Source organism: Lontra canadensis, unplaced genomic scaffold (genome assembly GCF_010015895.1).
Source record: "Lontra canadensis isolate GAN:19392208 unplaced genomic scaffold, GSC_riverotter_1.0 scaffold3, whole genome shotgun sequence".
In the NCBI taxonomy this organism is placed as follows: domain Eukaryota; kingdom Metazoa; phylum Chordata; class Mammalia; order Carnivora; family Mustelidae; genus Lontra; species Lontra canadensis.
Window position 1 is genome coordinate 43,238,345 of NW_022630997.1, and position 21,306 is coordinate 43,259,650.

General features: G+C 34.4%; 1 protein-coding gene across 4 annotated transcripts in view; it reads left to right on the plus strand.

Annotated features, from left to right (window-relative positions):
* Positions 1-21,306, plus strand: part of MICU1 (mitochondrial calcium uptake 1) — a 235,625-nt gene that overhangs the window by 102,718 nt on the left and 111,601 nt on the right. For 2 of the 4 annotated variants that reach the window (XM_032840752.1, XM_032840762.1), the window contains exons 5-6: positions 2,011-2,054; positions 10,330-10,341. In XM_032840752.1, the coding sequence (XP_032696643.1) occupies positions 2,011-2,054; positions 10,330-10,341 (56 nt within the window). The remainder of the gene's footprint in view (positions 1-2,010; positions 2,055-10,329; positions 10,342-21,306) is intronic. The other 2 variants (XM_032840772.1, XM_032840783.1) reach the window with 1 other exon arrangement.

Sequence of the window (21,306 nt, forward strand, 5' to 3'; positions counted from 1 at the left end):
AGAAGACTTGGTAAGCCCTAGTAAGCCCTAGCTTGTGTTACTCTTTTTTTTTTTTTTTAAGATTTTATTTATTTATTTGACAGAGAGAGAGATCACAAGTAGGCAGAGAGGCAGGCAGAGAGAGAAGGGGAAGCTCCCTGCTGAGCAGAGAGCCGGATGGAGGGCTCCATCCCAGGACCCTGAGACCATGACCTGAGCTGAAGACAGAGGCTTAACCCACTGAGCCACCCAGACGCCCTAGCTTATGTTACTCTTCAAGCTCTGAGAAATTTTCTACTAATATTTTTGGATTATTTCCTCCATGTTCTTTTTCTTTTTTAAAAAATTTCCTTCCGGTTTCTGAATGAGAAAAGGTTTTGTATGATATTAGACCTCTAGTATTTAAAGTCTCTGTTTTTCTATAATTCTCTTTTACATTTTCTATTTTCCATTCTGTGGTCTGTTTGGCTGTGGTCCTGGGAGGAAACCTTATCCTAACCTTTTGACAGTTTTGAAAAAAAATGGGATGAGATGGGGCACCTGGTGGGCTCAGTCAGAGGAGCATGTGACTCTTGATCTAGGGTCGTGAATTCGAGCCCCAAGTTGGGTGCAGAGATTACTTAAATAAATAAAACTTAAAAAAAAAAAACTAAACACAATCTTAGTTGTCTACAACTCTCTCTTGTTCTCTGTTCTTTTGTCATAGAAGTGTGTTCTGCCTTTATGACGGTGCTCTCTTCTTAAATATATATGAGGTTTCAAATTAGATTTGTGGGGTGTTTTTTTTTTTTTTTTAATTTCTTTGTTTCCTGATTTACTTCGTTTTACAGTCAGTGGTTTATTTTGTTCAGGGCAGCCTTCTAGAAGTGAAAGACATTTTAAGATTTTATTTATTTATTTGACAGAAAGAGAGAGAGATCACAAGTAGGCAGAGTAGCAGGCAGAGAAAGGGGGGAAGCAGGCTCCCCACTGAGCAGAGAGCCCGATGCGGGGCTCCATCCCAGGTCCCTGGGATCATGACCTGAGCTGAAGGCAGAGGCCTAACCCACTGAGCCACCTAGGTGCCCCGAAACACATTTTAGATAAGGAAAATATCTAACCAAATGTGTAGAAGCAGAAATGCAGAAAGCTTCCTCTGGGAGCAGTGATAATCTGATCATTGTAATACTGTGGCCATAGTAAGATAAGGGCCTAAACTAGCATGAATACAGTGAGAACCAAAAGAAAAGAACTGGGCAATTATGCAAGAAAAGCAAGTGTAATTATGAACTGATTTCTCCACTCTAAAAACTCCCACAGCACTGCCTCATTGAACTAGTTATATTCTCCCTTGTAGTGTTAATTATTATATGCGTATGTCTTTCTAACTAAATTGTGACTCTTCAGGGCAGGGATTATATCTGACTCATTAACTTATAAGTATTTATTGATCAAGCGCTATGCCAAGGGCTGGGAGAAAGCTGTAGTCAAAGACAAATAATCCCTGCCCTCAAGGATAGTTAATTAGTTGTATCTTTCACAGTGCTTAGAATTAGATGCTAAGTATTCCCAGAGAAAATATTTGTTACTTAACCTTACTTTAAAAGGTAATATTAAGATGGTCTATTTGTATCTGTTAGGTATATTGCAAAATTTGATATTAAACTGTTCTCGTTTTAAATCGATACCAAAAATAATTATTATGCATTCAGATTGAACTAATATCCTTCACCTTATTTAAAGGTGATATAACATATTGATATAATGAAAACAACCCACCCTTGAAAGAGTCCAACGTTCTAGTCATGAATTTTTATCCTCCTTATCTTCTCAGAGCCTCACTTTCTCATATGTAAAATGAAGTTTAGATCTTTTAGCACTGACACTTTGAATCCCAAAGTGGAAAAATTTTTCATTCCCATAGCCTTTGAGTATTGTTGTGGCTAAACCATCTAGTCTATTTAATTGAATGATTGGAAATGACAGAGAGCTGTCATTTCATGTTTTATTTGAGTTAGGATCATTTGACTAATGGTTTTTTCTCTTTTACAGATTTGGGTCTTGATCAATATACAATAAAACGCTTTGATGGAAAGGTGAGCGAACTATGACACTAATATATATATCCTGTTGTTTACTAAGAAGATTTTGAAGTTCCTCTAGAATTATTTGTGAGAAATTTCTGAATGCCTGTTTATCTTATCAAAAGAGCGTGTTTCTTAGGTTGGAAGGCCTATAAGCGCCTTCACATGCTTCTACAGAAAAAGTCAAGCAGAAGGTTTTTCTACGTTTTTCCATACAAGGTAACACTCATGGGTACCTGCTGTATATAGTGAGGTCTAATTCAGTGTATGTTGACATTTGCATTTTAATTCAGTTGCCATCATAAAGTTTAACAAGCCCCCCCGCCCAGTATTACATTTGCATTTCTTATAAAAATACTTAGTTGATCTTCCTCAAACTTTGACACTATATAGCAGTAATCCTCACTAGAAAATTATATAAGTTTTTAGTAGTGCTTTTATAATAATTATGAAGGCCACCCCAATTTGCACATACATTTGCATTATACTTTCAACTCTTATTTTATGCACAAATAAATCACATAATAAATTGTTCTTAAGTATAGAAAATGAAACTTTCAATTTTATTGTCTTAAAGCAGTCAGTTAAACATGTTTTTCCCTTTCAGGCTGAGTTCTACAAAAAGAAAAAGAAAATATTGCACAGGGTCAGAAAGAAAAGTAAAAGGTCAATTTTAAAGAGGAGGAAGAAAGCACATCAGAAAGAAGAGAGAGCCCAGGATGGCTCTACAAAGCTTAAAGAGAAGGAAATCAGAAGGAAAATCATGCAGTGGCTGGAAAAGGCAGGATCTCAAAAGAGGGTCTAAATGGATAGAGGTCAGGGTTAGTAGAAACTGATCTTGCAGGAATATGTCGATCCCGCATCATTACATAAAACTCTATGTACTGGTAAGGTGAAGATACAAATGCTAAGATCTTTTCCACAGGTGGAAAGAATGAGTGCCCATCTTAAGAGATGAGAGATCTCAGTCAAGGCTTCCAGCCTAACAATTTCCTTTCCCATTCATATGGCCCATTGTCTCCAGCTGGGTATCCTCTTTTTAAAATCACATATTCTAAAAGAAAAAATGTTCAAAAAGAGCATTGAACTAGAATATTAGGAGACAGGTTCAGAGCTGGCTCTGCTTTGGGGCAGCCACATCTTTGATTCTTGGTGTCCCTGCCTCATGTATAATCAAGTACCATATCCATGTGAAGGTTTACTTCAGGAACTGATGTCAGGGTCTGATTTCAGAATCTCTGGCAAATCAGGCCCCTGTTTTTATCTGTCTGTGTGTCACTCAGAGTCCAGCATATGTCTGCCTTACAGGAGGGCACCAATAAGCATTTGACAACTTGGAAAAATCAACTAATCAATCACATAGTCTTGGGAGATATGACTCATTAAGTCAGCAATATGTTCTAGCAAGATCAGTCTAACAAATGACAGTTTTTGGTCACTGGAGGAATTCGGAGTGGTATGAGATTTTTGTCTTCCATCATATGTATATGTATATAAACCTAAAAACACGGAAAGAAGTTGAATACATGTAAATTGAACAGCACATTTACCTGTTACAGGGGAATTTCCATTCCTAGAGGTCTCCCAAATGTAAAATCTCTCTGGTGGTCACTCATGTTTCATAAATGCCAATTAAATTTTTCATTTCAGCCTGTACCTGTACACTTGAGGCTAAAAATCTGCAGCTTTGGGCATGACCACTAAGCTCCGCTTTTGTTTCAGTCATATTCAATTTATGAGCTCTATATTTCCTCCCATTAGTGTCCTGTGCATTTTTCTGATTTCCACGTATTTTTATAAAATAACAGAAGTAAACTGCGATAAAGCATTATAAACATTTGAGTGCCCACCTTGCTGTAGAGACCAAAACGGCAGTACTTCTTTGTTTGGAAGGCAGACTTTGTGACAGATTGTAGTGCAGATGTTTGGGCTCTTAAGTATAAAATTTTGAAATGGGAGTAGGAAAACAGAATTTAGGGATCTCAGCGTGTAATGTTTGAAAGTATGACTTATATGAAATTCAGGCAAATGAAAGTTGACTTTATGGTACCAGGGGAACAGGTTCTGCAAGAGAATAGAGGAATGGCAGACTCGCATAGGGGTAGTATAGAACTGAGCCAGCTTCTCCCCTAGCAGAGAGCGCATGGATTTTCCTTTCATCCATGTTATGATATGCATATTTAATCCCTTTGCCAGGTACTTCATTTAAATACTGTATTAATTTCCATCAAATAGATCTTGAAGGTTATGTTTCTTAAGTAGGGTTTTTAAACCGAGTTCATCTCTAGTTTACATCTTTATGAATAGGTTTTTATTTCTTATGAAGTTTAAGAGAGTAGTTTCTCTGCTATTTTTAAACCTTGTATAATGAGAAATACAACATTCATTTAGGGTTGAATCAGTTTAGAAGTTTTCCAGGGATTTTTGCCCTCTACCTGTGATATTTGTGATAAGGATCAGTGCTTATTCAACTGTCGATCTTATTATTTTCCTTTAGATCTTCAGATCTCTCATTCTCTCAGTCAGAATATCTTAATTCTTAAGTAGCAGCTTCTAGAGTATATAAATCATAAGACAGTTTCCTCTTGAAAAAACCGATTTGTGTAGTAATTATAATAAATTTTATGCAGGATGCCCAGAAATTTAGTCCAAAGCTAATACCCTAGAGGAATTTCCTTTTAAGCTTGCTTTGATTTTTAAATTGGTCATTTTCTCTCTTGTTTTAACTTGAAAGATAAACTAGTTATGAACTACTTATCATGTCTTATCGCGTCTTCTCATCGCCTCCCATTGTTTTAACTTTTAACACACCATTTAATAAAGTGCATCATTTGACCAGTAAGTAACACTGTCATATTTTGTTATCTTTTAATTGAACTGCAGTTTAACCTTGTTGTCATTGAAAGTAAGAACAAATGTAGAAATAGTATCATTTTGCAGTTTTCTCATTTGTGTTTGAATTTCATATAACCTCTAAATGCAAAGTAGAAGGCCCAACTGATACTGAGAAATAATTGGACAGTTATTTCTTGTTTCAGTGCCTCTCATCTTTTCTCTTCTTTTATTTGACTAGAAGATGCCCTTAAGTAAAATGAAACATTCCTGTTTCAGCTGATAGTGAAACTGAATTTGATGAAGCAGCGTTTGAATTCGGGAGAGGATCTTTTTTCAGAGCCCATCACTACCTATTACCTGAGAGTAATTCTTTACTCTCAGTAGCAGTTTCCTTTGTAGAAAAGTCATGAAATATGTTATTATTGGCACTTGCATCATTTATGCATTTCAAAACTATCTACTAACACAGGCCTTGTTTAAAGAGGCAATAGTGTCCCTTCATTTTAAGAAAATGCTTTGTAGATTGGTGATACTTTAAAAGGCATTCAGACTAGGTTTTGAAAGTTCAAAAACCTCAAAGCTTGAAAGTTCAGATTTTCTCTTAAAGGGTATTTGACTATCACTATAGAGTACTAGCACTATTATACAGATGGTAATACAAAATACAAAATGACTGATATATGTTTTAGTGTCATATATCATAGATCTTTTAAAAAAAAAATCACCCTCCCCTTGTAATGTCTGTGCATTCTATGATTTGTTAATGCAGTTACTTCATGAAGTTTAGGTTATTTCTTTAATGAAAACTATGTTTTTTTCTGGGTTTAATTTTTTTTTTTTTTTGTACTGGGCTTCATTTTTTTGAGCTTCATGGGTTTAATTTTTTAATCACATAATAAGTGGTCTATAAAATAAAGCATCATTTGTAAGTGGAGCCTTTATAATACATAATCATCAAACATATCTTTCATTTAATGATTTATTTGCCTTTTTTATTGGTGTGGCTTATCTCAAGTTGTTATACCCTTTATTTTCCTGTTTTTCTTAGCCCTCCCTTTTTTCCCTTAGCATATCAAAGATAGAAATTGTTTTGGATTTTCTGTTCCTGTTGTATGTAATAGACAACACTCTCTGGACCAGACACCACCATTTTTTTTTTAAGTTACAGCAGAAAACTACATAGTCTAGGTAAAATTGTTTCTTAAGCAACTAATACCTGTATTCCAGAGTTCTGACTTCTCTCCTCGAAAAACTTTATAAAGCTCATACTCTTTGTCAAGTAACAATGAATTGCCCATTGAAACTAAATTGTTAACTGTTAACATTTTACTATGTATTTCTTTTTCAGAAGATAGATTTTGTAATGCTTCCTTCCCTATCAAATTCCCTTTTCCCCCAACCACTCCCTGAACATGTCAGAAAGCTTGCCTCTAGTCTGCATTTTTCGTTACTCGTATTTACAGTACCCTTAGAATCTCTCCAGTGTGGAAGAAAGAGTTAATGTGTGTTTCATTCCTCTCTCTTTTATGATACCTACAAGAATATTTGTATACATGGTACAGAAAAAAGGTTTTACATCAAATTAAAATGACGTTATTTTTAAAAAATGACATGGTCCACATTCAGGTGGAAGAGATGAAATTATGGTCAAAGCCTAGAAAGGGAAGTACTGATTACAGTGTTTATAACAGAAAAAGTTACCAGCAGAAAAAAAAAAAAGGATGGGAGCCATAGTTAAATGTCAAGTTTTAATATAACCAAATGCTTTAATTGCTTACCAGGTAAAAGTTCTTTAAAAAATATTGATAAATGAACTTTAAAATGATATTCCCCTAAGGGGAATGTGAGCATATTTTTCCTTATAACATAATACTCTTAATGCTTTACTTAAGTTGTTTATTTACTTCATATCATAGATAAGATCTTAGTATAGAATAAGGGCAAGTATATTACTTCTTGACATGCATAGTAATGTGAAATGTATTGTAGATCAAGGAAATGTAAATTAGGAGAGGGGAGGGACTGAAATTTCCTTGGGACAAGAGTTTGATGAATCTTCACATTTATTTGAACTGTTCTAGTTCTGCTCACATTTATATAGCAGGTTATGTTATGAGTTCTGCATTGTTCCCTAGGCATATCTTCCTTTCTCTTTCAGTTTCCAAAGATGAAACTAGTCACGTCTAAATTCTTGTTGAATTCATGTATTTGTTCATGTTTTTCTATTAATAAATACAAATATATAGACAGAACTATATTATTTTTTCACCATGTTTCTGTTTTTATTTGCACTACCAATTCCATCTTCACAATAGAGTATATCACCTCTGTTGTCTTTCTTTTATAGTAGGGAAATTCTTGTTTTAAAAAAAGGTATAGCAGATTCTAAGAGAATGCATAGGTTTCCCCCACTGTCTAAAAGTAGAGCATTTCTATGGAAGCTTTCATTAAGCTGAAACAGCATAAAGCAAAAGAACTACTACCATTTTCATAAAAGTAAAAATCCTCTTTGGATTTTTCTCAGCTAGCAAAAACACGTATCAGCATAGGTCTTTCATAAAAAAGAAGTGGTATAAAGCAACTTTCATATAGCAGAGAACCTATAATTCCTGGAAGCTTGACCTTCTCCATGTGAATTTCATATTCATGTATTTATTTTAAAGCTAAAGATTTAACCCATTTTAAAAACCACATTAACATATTCACTCATTGGTTGTCAGTTGTTTATTTTTACAATTTAAAGTAAACTCTCTAAATGAAAAACACTTGACTCTATTTACCCCTTCAGGAATTATTACTAATAATAACTATGAAGAAGAAGAATAGTTGAAGCTTTCTGAGAGTTTATCACCTGTTATACTCTTTTTTTTTTTTTTTGGTTTTGGTTCCATGTGCAATGTGGGGCTTGAACTCATGACCCCCAAGATCAAGATTCTCATGTTCTGTACTGAGTCAGGCACTCCTACACATTGTTTTAAGTGCTTACATATAACTCATTTAATCCACACAGCTACTCTTTCAGATAGCTTACTACTTTTATCATTATTTTACAAATAAAAAACTACATAATTAAGTAACTTGAATTTTTTTGTGTGTGGACCTAAGATCATATAAGCTAGTGGGTAGTAGAGGTATGATTCCAAATTTGTAGTCTGGCTTCAGCGTTCACGGTCTTAAGTACTGTGATATCTTATTTGTATATCTAAGCAATTTGTCTATATGATCTATTTGTAAATAGGAATTTCTCTTGTTGAGTAGTCATTTTAATACCTTAATGCCATTTGTGCAAAAGAAAACTCCTTGTATTTCACTTTCTTTTTGCTAAGCATGTTGAAGTTAATTTTTTCTGCTTTAGTGAAGTACAACTAGAAACCCCTATTAACTTGAGAAACCACATAGTGTTTTTAAAGAAAGAAAATATAAGGAATATATAAATTTTAATACTTAAGTTTAAGAATCAGAATTTCAACTTCATTTTTGTTTGCTCCATTATTTTCTCTTACACCACAAACACCACAGGGCATTTTGAAAAATGCTTGTCTTTTCTTTTTACTGAAACAATCTCTTAAAGTGTGCTTTGTCATCTATATCTGAAAAATTGGATCCTGGCTCATTGTCATCAAGATATTAGAGAAAATAATGTTCCTGTTACAAACTATACTTTCAAATATTGATTGGTTGTATGTTGGATGTAGCATCATTTGAATAGGGCCACTTACTATAGTGAGTCTTTAAACAAGCAAAAGTTTAGAATGTAATTGCATTACCAAGGAACTCAACACTTCTGCTTCAGCATTTCAAGAAATCCTTGGACACCTGTTGCAGTTTTCTGTTTTCCTTTTAGTCTGTTTGTTCATCTTTCTTCCTTCTCATCCATAGTTCTCTAAATTATTTTTAAACGATTTTCTCAATTTTTTCTCTTACAAATTAGCAAATTTAATTCTTTTTTAACACACTACATCCCTAAGAAGATCTGGCTTTGGTGTCTCAAATATTTTCCAAGGGATTTCCATTTTGAGCATCTAAGTATTTGACAGATGTGTGAATTAGTAGATGTTGTAAATATGCTGAACTTGAGTATGAAAAATACAACATTATGGATTGCTGTACTTCTTAGTATGTAATAGCACAGGATGAAAAGAGTGTGACTTTGGATATGACAGTTCTATATTCATAAATGGGCTCTGCCACATACTTGATAGGTAACCTTGGATAAGAGACCATTTAACCTCTAGTATCAGTTGTCTTCTCAGTAGAATCAGGACAATATGGTAAAGTATCTGGCTCCACAAATTATAGCTACTTTCCATGACTTTGAGCCCTTTACTCAGTTTATAAAAGGAGTTTACTGCTGTCATACATATTATCCTCTTGGTTTATATGAAATGCTACAGAATAACATCTCCTGTGCCTAATTGCTCTCTCCATGCTAGTTAAATCAGCTATAAAAATCTCCTTGAGCTCTCTATAAGGAACAGTTGGCTGGGATTAAATAGCTAGTCCATGAGCTAAAGAGAGACCTGTGGTTTGTTTTCTCATATCTGAGCTGTCATTTGTTCACAGTGATTCATCTCACCCTTGTGTTGTAAAATGCTCTGGGCCTCTGTCACATCAATCCCAGCCTTAAGTTTGTAAGTTGCTAATAGCATATATTTCTCAGTCAAGAACTTTTATCACTCTGCTAAGCTTGTTTTGAAAAGTATGGTAAGTTTGGGTTGAATTTTATTTCACAGTGAAATTCATTTGTTGAAAAAAAAAAATCTTTAAGCCCATTTGATAGATGAAGATATTTTGGAGTGGTGTGCCCAGCTAAATCAGCTATCCTACACTGCTTAATCACATGCCATCCTCCATGGTGGCTGGCTTTTTATCACTAATGTGAATAGTAATTCATTTAGTGAACATAATTTTGCAGGAGTCCTGTTTTTAAGTAGTCATTCTGAGCTCTTCAAGTAGTTACTAATCCTTTAAATAGATCTGAGTTTGGTTGCCTGTATTTTATTATGGGTGGTAAATCAGCAGATTTGTTATGAAGTTTAAAAATACTATATCCATGAGACATCCTAGTAAGAAACCTTAATTAAAGAAATGCTTTGATTTCCAATGACAGAAAATGAAATGTTGCTTTCCCATTTCTTTTAGAAAGAGATTATTATTCATATGTTTCCTTTTTATAATATTACGAAGTTTTTCTACTGTTGTGTGTTTCATTTGGGGGAAGTTAGGAATTGAGGTGTTGGGGTTTTTGTTTTATTATACCTAGCAGATAATATATAAAACATTTCTATGTATTCTTCATTTCCTGTTTCTAGGTGTTCAGTGACTTTATTACAGATCTAAATTCGTCCTTATATGTTATAATACTTTGTGATATATATGTCTGATCTTTGGAGTTTTTGTTCATGTAATCAAATGATGTCCATTTTTTTTCTTTTTCTCATCTTCTGATCAGGATTTCTGGCAGGTACTGACTCAGCAGCATGTGCTTTAAATTAATTAATGTTCCAAAATCCATAGTAATGCTTCAGGGACAAAGGTTCAGTGCATGCTCATGTCCTTCCCCTGCTCCTTTCAGAATGATTCAGTTCCTGTCACTTTAAATCAACATATTTTATATTTAATATGACAATTCCAACACTGCACTGGTCCTTGAGAATATAATACCTAGCATGATTTAAAAGGAAGTTTTAACAGTATGTGTTAGGAAGGTCAAGGAACTGTTACCACTGTGTTGTATAAGGGATACTCAGTTAATTGGGCCATTTGACTAGTCTTACTTAGTTGGATGTCATGTTCTTAGTTAAACTGTAACAGGAATGGTGAGGCAGCAGTAATTTCAAGTGAAAATTAATCTTTCTTTTGAAATTTCTTCGATGATACAATACAAATAAAGTAGCTCTTCATTCAATAAAATGTCTTCATAGGAAACGGAACATTTAGAAAGACTGCATTATTTAGCTTTTTGAGCTAATCAACAACTTTACCTTGGAAAAGTAAGCAAATACATGAAGAAAATAATGAAAGAGAATATATAGATTGTAATCTGGCAAAGGAGAATTTCAAGGATTGGCCTAAGAAGTATTTTTTAAATTGATTGTTGAAGACTTAGACTCTTGAATTATAATTTATAAATTATTAAAATATTTATTTTTAAAAAGACATTACTCTTGTATTGCTTAATAGAAATAGAAACTAAAATAAATTAGCATATCTTTGGTTTTAAAATAATGATATAATTAACGATAACACAGTGTGCTCTTTATTTTTATGTAACATTTTTCCTATGCTTCCTTTTTTTAAAAATGGGATATATTTTTAGTAGTCTACTTCCCAAACCCCAAACCAATTGTCCTGTTTTTGGTGCAGTTGATGAACTTTTGCCTTTCAGTGCAGTCTGAAACAAACCAATGAATATTTGAATAATTATGTCAAAATAACTTATTGATAATCCCAGTATCAATGTTTCTAAACCTGGAGATGACGTTTTAGAATAGCTGTGGCACAACCAGTCTATGTGTAGTGCTAAGAAGAGTAAATCAGATAAGATACTTAACACCTGTGATTGAGGAAGGCTGCTTCTACTTCTGTAATTGTGGCAGGACAATTTGTAGGAGGCATCTAAAAACTCTTCCTTTCCTTTGATGGTTGTATGGCTTAAGGCTTGAAAATTTAAAATGACTTGCCTCACATAGATACCCCTATTAGGGAATGAGAAGAGAAAAGAGGTGGGAATTGATTAAGTGCTTTGAAGTCTCTGGAATCTGCAGCATTGGGTAATCAGCCACCATAGTTGACAGAAGAGCACTGGTCTTTAAATTTTGACCCTCGAAGGTGATATCATTTGTTGAGTAAGGATTTCAAAGTCAAGTTTTACTATTTTATTAAGAATATTTTGTGAATAAGTTTTTTGTATTGAAAATAAGAAACTTTTTTTTTCATAGACTAGGTAATAGGGGATTGGTTATCTTTATCACTGTAATATCACTCATTTTGGTGACACTAGCATAAATCCTTTAAGCTTCCAAAAGTCAATGAGCAGTTACTTTATAGAAGAGAGCTTTCTTGCTTGCTTCCTTAACAGGAATTTGTCCTTTGCATGCTAAGTTCCTATTGCCTGTGGAAAGGCTGGAATCATTTTGTTTTTCTGGTAGCATAGAGCTCTTCAGATGCAGCTTATGAATGGTGTGATATAATTATATTGCTGTGTGGAGTTTTCATAATGTCTCTTTCCAGTCTCTGAGTTCCACCACTGCTAAAGTCTGTTGATTTAATTCATGTGTTTGATTATTCAAGTTTAAAAAAGAAATGATAATCATTAAGTGCTCCTAAGGAGGGTGTAGTTTACTTGGTTGCCACAAATATTCAGACATCTATTGATATGCTTTCTTACATTTTTATTTTACATTGTTTTATTTGAACTTGGGGCCAACAACCCATTTGATTTATCATTGTTGATTTGAAAGCATAAACATGACTACACATTATATTTCTAACACCTTCATGTTTCACTTTCCCATCATGAAACAAGATTTGAAATACACTTTGACATGGGAGGACTTGGTTCCAGGTAACTTCTTTGTCTTTTTATTTTAGCATAAATACATATCATGTTCTGAGGTTACACAAAGGAAAGATACTCAGAACATTTTATTTCTCCTGTTCCAATAAAAATGGGTTCTCAACTTAGCCTAAACATCTGTTGATGATCTTTGATTGCAGAGAATGTGTGAGGATAGCTTTTGCTTTGCCTATTTTTCTTTGTCATGATGCACTTTTTTAAATCCCAAACTTAAATAAAAAGATTTTCCAGTTACAGATTAGTCTAACATCTATTAATTAAGAAGAGCATAAAGAGCCATTACATTTTTGAAATGATACTCATTTTCAAAATGATGAAAATACACATTTGAACAAGTCAAGGCATAAAAATACATTGTGCACCTACATTGTTAACTAGACTTTCCTCTTCAAGATAACCGAGCTGATACAAGCTAAGCCCCAGGATTAATATTGTACAATAGTGAACTCTTGTTTTGCTTTGAAAATATTCAGCCCCCATTAAGGATGACATCTTAATTTAAATAATAAACAGTTTCAGAAGTTGGAAGTAATTCTCTTGCATTTGATACAATATAACATATAATGGTTCTGGAGTCAAACTATGACCTATCCTGCCATTTTATAGCATCGTAAGCTACCACTACTTATTTAATTTCTCTATACTTCAGTTTTCTCTTCTGTGGAGTGCAGATAGTAGTATTACGTATCTCATAGGATTGCAGTGAGGGCCTAAAGAGGTGTATGTAATTCAAGTGCTTACTTAGCACAGTGCCCAGCATGAAATATGCAAACTATAATTTTTATTAAATTCTTAATATATCCTTGATGGTCAGTGGTGTTCAAGGGATACCTGTAAGTGTTCAAAGTGATGTAAAAATTGTTCATCTTACAACCTTCCTGGGAAATGGTAGTTATTAGAACAGTGTCGAAAGGTTAGTGATCCTCAGAGGGAAACTCTCAGTTTTTATGAAGTGATTTTTTTCTTGTAATAATTTTTTCCAAATGGGAGAGAGTAGATGCTGCATTTACTGACTTTTCAAAATTTTTGAGGTGGTTTTTCCATGAACAGGGAAGCCTTTTATAACCCATGTGACTGAAACCAAGACTGCTGCTGAGTCCACAACTGAGCTTCTCTTCAGTGCTGAGCCTTCTCTTCAGTACTGATTGATTTGAGTGGCAGAGTTCAAAGTTAAATTCTTAGATTTAGGTAGCAAATAATCAATAACAGTAAAACATAGATTCTCCCACCCACTGCTGCTTTGAAGCAAGTATGCGGGCATAATGTGGTAGGAAATAATAGAGTTGACAGTTTTCCTTTTCTAAGGTTTTGCTAACACCTCATCAGATAGCAAAGACTGAAATAAATCCCTTCGGTAATGTTGTCTCACTTCCTTGAAGTGAGTGTTATTCCAGGAGACTTAAAATTTTTTAATCACTGCTTTAATCAAATCTTCTGCCATCCTTTTTTTAAGCATCTTCATTGTGTCCATTTTCTCTATAGCCATCTAGTTTTAATGAACTAGGAAAACATTTGCATGATAGGTATTTGGAGTTGTTCTCAGAGCTAAAGTGGTTAGAATTGGGACTGAAAAGAGAATGGCTTTCTGGCAGCGTGAGGTTTATGGTATCTTAAGCATTCACCTTCCACAGTTTGTTGCACAGTCATTTCTGTTTGTCTGTCTCAAATGCTCTATGACTTTTGAAAAGGTTGCAAACTTTGAGTCAGGAGATGTTCTAAACTACTCTAAATTAGAAACTTCTTAATTTTATCTGACACATCCTCAACTCCTACCTTTCTGCAAGTTCAGGTATGGGAAAGGGAAGGAAGAATACATTTTTAACTGTGCAACATTTTCTGTTTGATTGGGAATAGTGTGATTGTTTAAGATGGATATCTTACCAAGGCTTTGGCATCTATGCACCAATTAAATAATGAAGTATGAACATTAATTGCATGGGGAAATTGCCAAATTTTCTAACATGCTTCCCCTCCCTGCCCCAACCCCAGCCTTATGTAGAAATACTTTTTGTCATTTGGAAATGATAGGTCAAAATTGCATTTTCTGGAAGAAGCATATTATTATTTAGATAGATTTTGATTTAGATAGACTTTGAAATGTATATCCATCATCTAGGGAAATGTTAATTTTAAAACAATCCAGTTTTCTCAGTCTCATAAAGGATGACATCTTAATTTAAATAGTAAAGCTGTGTTATCAGGTTTTTCTAGAAACCAGAGATGATTTGAGGTTCTAGAAGATATATTAGCATCTGTTTTGCTGACATAGTCCACCAACTACTATTTGATAGAAAGTTTATTTCAAACTGATTGAAATTTTATCAAAATTGAAAAATGGGTTTTAAACTAGAATAAATAATGGGATTAAACTCCTAGATAGGATTTTTCTTTTTGGCTTCATCCTCTTGAGTCTTAAAAGGCAAAATTATTGGCCCTATTTTGATCAACCCTATTAAAGTTAGGATTCACTGAGCATATTGAGTATTAATGAATTTGAATCATGATGGGAACTCCCAGTCCCAAGAAGGCTCCTAATGGCACCTGGAACTTTGGCAGTGTTATACAAGTTTATGCGATTAGTCAGAAACCAGAGCATGGATGCTTTAGCACAAAACCATCCTGGTAAAACAGTTCAGTTTTTTTGTTTGTTTGTTTAAGTTATTTATTTTAGAGCAGCATGCACATGAGCAGGAGGGGGCGCAGAGAGAGAGGAAGCAGACTCCCACTGAGTGGTGAGCCCAGTGTGGGGCTCAGTCTCAATGACCCCGAGATCATGGCCTGAGCGAAACCAAGAGTTGTGTCCTTAACTCACTGAGCCACCCAGGTGCTCCAAACAGTTCAGTTTTAGACTCATTGAGAGGTATAACAGTTATACATGTATAGGATATGATTTGCTTCAAGTTTCTAATTAAGTGTCTCTGTTTACCTAAATAAAAAGAATCAGGATATAATGCAATTGAGGTCAGCACCAAGAACCTTATGAGGTTCCTTATTTGTTTTTACTTCAGTAATTTGAATGTTTAAAGATAGTGAGTCTATAGTTGTGGTTTAAATTTTGAAACATAAGATTTTAGGCTAGTTCATATAAGTGAACAGTAAAACAGTTAAATTTCCCTTATTTGAGTCAGTGAGCACTTTGCTTTGATATATTTTGCATAATGTTCTTTAAAAGGAGTAATATTTGTCAGTAAATTTAGTAGAAATGATATTCTGATCAGTTGATCTGCATTTCTGCATTTCAGCCTTAATTTCAGAGATTCAAGTGACTTGACTAGAATTTAATATGTAACTTTTAAGATGCATGAAATATGATATATAGAATTGCTGAATCATGGTGTTGTATACCTGGAAGTAATATGACACTGTGTGTCAACTGTAGTTTAAAAATAACAATAATAAAATAGCATAATGCTCTGGAAGGTATCTGCAATTACAGTCTGTTTTTAAAACACCTACTGCTCTTACATTTCAGCACATATACTGAAGAATTGGTAGACTCTTACCTGAGGAACTTTAAGGTGAAAACAAGTTTCTCTTAGACTTTTACTATAAATTTTTTGGCTAAACTTGTATTTAAATATATTAATCTCACATTATATGGCCTTACAGTGGATTTGGAATATATTCTACTTCTTTTGACTCTTTTATACAGAAATTTCTTCCTTTTCGTTTGTCTAATGTTTATTATTTACATTGATTTTATTACTTATATTAAATACAAATCGTTATGATAGATTTTCCTAGTAAAAATACATTATGTTTATTACTATTATATAAATGTTCATTAGTAACAAAAGATAAAATAACTACCTCTGAGGTAGAGAAAGTGGACATTATTACCCATCTGCTAAGGAAGATTATGTCTTCCTTGGACTATGCCCCCATTTCATCCCTAAAGTATATAAATGATATTTGTGTAGGGGAAAAAGTGACTTGAAATTTAGCCATAGATTAAACATTATTCAAAAGAGTAAGTGAAGAAGCATTTTATTTGACATTCTCAATATGCAGAATTAAAGATTGATAAGACTTTGGAGTAAGAAAAAATAACCAAAACCTTCCCTTCACTTTCCTTCCTTGAATCTGAATTTTCCATTTTCACCACACTATGGGACTTCTAAAATTTTATTCAATATCAAACTCAAATATCTATATTTTTACAGATTCCCTATGTACCATGGCTAGTTGGTTTGAGAATATTATTTATGGTAGAATCAGGCCTTTGATTTATAAAGACCCCCTAAGAAGCTGTCATACAAAACCAAATAGTCTAAAAATTCATATTGTAGTAACTCTCATTTCCTCCCAAATTTTAATGTATTTATTTGATTCTTATCTTAGCTTTCAATAATTTGAGAGATCAAATTTGATAGTTTTATGACATTTTTGGTGTTGTTAATTAATGTCATGAATTGCTTTTAAGAAACATCTTTGAAGTTATGGATACTCAACCCATTTATAAATTCTCTGAGTTAATTAATAGGTGTATAATCTTAAATGCACCTGAACCACTCTTTCACAAATGGGTGCCTTGCAAAACATACGTGTAACTGCCTTCCCCTCTTCTTCCACACCCACCACAACTCCAGAAGCCTGGAAGAACAATGTAGACCTTTAAGAAAGGATTAGAAGATTACATTGCTCAGGGCACACTGAAAAGGGTGGCTGATTTTAAAATCCTCCTTAAACATCTTTCTCTCTCTTTTTTTTTTTTTTTAAGATTTTATTTATTTCTTTGACAGGCAGAGATCACAGGTAGGCAGAGAGGCAGGCGGGGGAGGGGGGGAGTAGGCTCCCTGCGGAGCAGAGAGCCCGATGTGGGGCTCGATCCCAGGACCCTGAGATCATGACCCAAGCTGAAGGCAGACGCTTAACCCACTGAGCCACCCAGGCGTCCACATCTTTCCCATTTTTAAGGAGTTATTACACAACATGCACATTCTCTGTTCTTTCTCTTAAACACATGCACATATATGTGCATATATGCTTTCCCTTTTCTCCACTTTTCCTGACTTTGATATGCTCCCCCCCACACACCTTTTTTTCCTTCACATTTCTAGGGTCCTTTTTCCTTCTATATCTTGTCATTCAGATGTTTTCAGCTTTTTCCTTTATGGAGCACTTTGGCCTTCTTTTGGCCTCTTCTTCCTATCATTCTACTAAGTTCATCAGAGATCTCATATACAGCTGCACAAATAGAAATATTTTCTCCTTTAGAGGACTGAGGGTTGCAGACATGGGCATATTTTATGTAAGGCAGTAGAGGAAGAGATGCCTTCCTGGAAAAACTCACACTAACTAAAGTATCATTGTAAGGTGTTTTTATTTAGCCCCTATGGAGATAGGTTCTCAATCAGTATACAATCGAAGGTATGTTCACACACTTTACAGCTGTTTTGTAGTGGAGGTGGCTAAGTCTAAACCATAACCCCAAATGCATCTTGTGCAGAGTTTTAAGTTACCTTTTCAACCATTCACATAATTTCATGTTTATTTCTACTTTGGAAAATAATCATGTACTTTGTTAGTAATCAAAGGACCTTCAAAAGAAGGTGGCCTACTCAGAAAGTATTATAGAAAAAGAAGTCACACTTATATGGTAAATTAATTTTTAACAAAGGTGCCAAAGTAATTAAATGGGGAAAAGAAGGTATTTTCAATAAATAGTTTAGAAACAACTATATATCCATATTAAAAAAAAAACAACCCTACCCCTCCCCTCACTATACATACAATTTACTTGGAATAGATCATAGACCTAAATGTAAAATCTATGACTATAGACTTTTAAAAGAAAATATGAGACTATTTTAATGGACTAAAGAGAGGCAAAATGTATTAGGATATAAAAAGCAATAACCATAAAGGAAAAAAAAAATTGGACTTAATGAAAATTAAAACTTTTCATTGTTAAAATAAAATAGAAATTATAAGCCAAAAACTAGCAGGAAATATTTTTAATGCATGTATTTGACTGTATTTGGTATCTATCACTGAGTAATAAATCTAAAGCTTAGTGGCTTAAAACAATAATAATCATTTCTTGTCACTTATGCTTTCTGTGAATAAGGAATTTGGGAGCAATTTCTCTAGAAGGTTCTGTCTCAGCTTTTTCATAAGGTTGCAGTCAGAGGTTGGCTAAAGCCTTAGCCATCTAGCTTGACTGAGGATGAAGATTCTCTGTAAGGTGGCTCACCAAATATCTGATACTGACTATTGTTGTGGAGAGCCTACAGGGAGAGGATCTGAGGCTCTGCAATAAAAATGAACTACTGAAAAGTACAGTATGATTCTCCCCAACATTATGCTGAGCTGAGGAAGCTGTACACCAAAGAGTATATACTGGTGACTCTGACTCTAGAAGAGGCAAAACCAGTCAATGGTATAAAAATATATTGGGAATTAACTGTGAAAGAGCATAAAAGAAAATGTTTCTAGTGGCAATGTTCAATATCTTGATGGGAATGTGGGGGTTACTTAGATATATATTTATAAAATTCATTGTTTTGTATCATTAGATTTGTGCATCTCACCAAAAGTGTATTTTATTTAAAACAAAACAGATACTGAAGTCTAGATGATACGTTTGGTTTTTGCAGACATGATTAACAATTGTGAAGCTACTCTCTGTATATTCTAAGCTTAAGCAAATGAGTAAATATATTGAAGATAATGGGAACCAGGTTTCTCCCTGTTGGAGAAGAGAATAACAAGTATGGATGGGGTAAGACTACTTTGTACCCCATTGTATTAGAATGAAATTAGAGATACCAATATGAATTCTTAGTTTATAATAGATATGAATGTAATCATGAAGAAGTATCAGTCTAATTTAAATTGAGGGATCTTCTTCAGTATAATTCACTTTTCAAATATTTCAAGGTAAAAAAGTACAAAGAGATTTTTTTTAAATGGCAGAGTAAGTAACTCCAAAACTACATCTTTCCACTAAGACAGTGGTAAGCTGGCAAAAACTATCAGTCAACTTTTTAGATCTCTGGAATCTAACTAATCAAAGACTTTAGGGGTACCTGGGTGGCTCCGTGGGTTAAAGCCTCTGCCTTTGGCTCAGGTCATGATTCAGGGTCCTGGGATTGAGCCCCGTATCAGGCTCTCTGCTCAGCAAGGAGCCTGCTTCCCTTCCTCTCTCTCTCTGCCTGCCTCTCTGCCTACTTGTGATCTCTTTCTGTCAAATAAATAAAATCTTAAAAAAAAAAAAAAGACTTTAAACAACCAAAGGAATGCTTAAAGAAGAAAGAAGATTCTGAAATTTGTTAAGATAAAGTTGTGGTGTTATTTACTTGACAACCATTTCCCCACTCACCAGCATAATGGCAGTGATAAACTATTCCTGGTATAAATTGCTTGTGCCAGAGTGAGCAGTGCAATTCATAGGGAATATGGTTGTGGGCATTGACCTGTCTGGTCAATGAGGAATCAGCTTGTGGGCTTGCCTTTGTTTTGCCTACACAGGAACTTTCTTAGAGCTGGGGTGGCCTCCCAAGTGGCATTTGTCAAAAGCATTTAAAGTTAAATATAGTAGCCACAGCAGCCCGAGACAAGCAGCAAACAAGCCAAAAAGCCTGGGAATGAAGAGGCTACAGCTGGAGATGGTGAGAGAACAAGGACTTTGAAGTGTTCTTCCATATACTGAGGAATCTGGAAGGCCTTACATGTCCAGAGCTGAATGAAAACTTAGAGGAAACCTTAAGAGACCCTAAGCTTTCACCTCTGGCTGCCTTTTAACTTCTGTTCAAGCAAGAAGTGAAGGCAAAGGCAGATTTTTAAATAGTGGCTAAGAATTGAAAGAACCTGGAGAGTATTGAAAGACCTGGAGAGTGTTCCAAACACATATTTTGGCTCCAAGAATTTAAGGAAATTTCTGTTAAATCACTAGCTGACCACTAAGTTAATGGAACAGAGACTTCTGTGACCATACTTGACAAAGAATACGATATTTTTTTTAAAAGAATTTAGAAAAGTCACTAAAGAAATAGCTAAAACCCACTCAAGCAGCGGCACCAAACCCTAAGAAGACAAATCTGATTTCCAGAGTTACCACATTATACTGTACAAAATGTATAATTTTTTAAAAGATTTTATTTATTTATTTGAGTGAGAGAGAGCGCATGAGAGGGGAGAAGGTCAGAGGGAGAAGCAGACTCCCCATGGAGCTGGGAGCCCAATGCAGGACTTGATCCTGAGACTCCAGGATCATGACCTGAGCTGAAGGCAGTTGATTAACCAACTGAGCCACCCAGGCGCCCAAAATGTCAGTTTTCAACAGTTCTCAACAAATTTTGCTTTCAGAGAGCAATGTACGGTCCATTTCGAAGGAAAAAGAAGAAATAGAAAAGCTCAGACATTACACTTAACTACAGACTTTAAATCAATTGTCTTAAATATACTCAATAACTTAAAAGGAACCATAGGAAAAGAACTCAAAGGAAACAAGAATGATGTATTAACTGATAGAGAACATCAACAAAGAGATAGAAATTTCAAAAAGTTATCAAGTAGAAATTCTGATACTGAAAAGTACAATTGCCGAAAGGAGAATTTCACCAAAGAGGTCCAATAGCAGATTTGAACAGTCAGTAGAAAAAGAATCCATGAATTTGAAGATAGGTCAATTAATATTATCCAGTGTTAGAGAAAAAAGAATAAAGGGAAGTGAAGAGAGTTGAAGATATCCTTCTGACATCATTAAGTGCACCAACATATATATGATAGGAATTCCAGAAGGCAAGGACAAAGAGAAGAAAGCAATATTTGAAGAAACAATGGCTGAGAACTTCACATAATAATGAAATATGTAAATCTACTCTAGGATAAATTCACAGATACCTA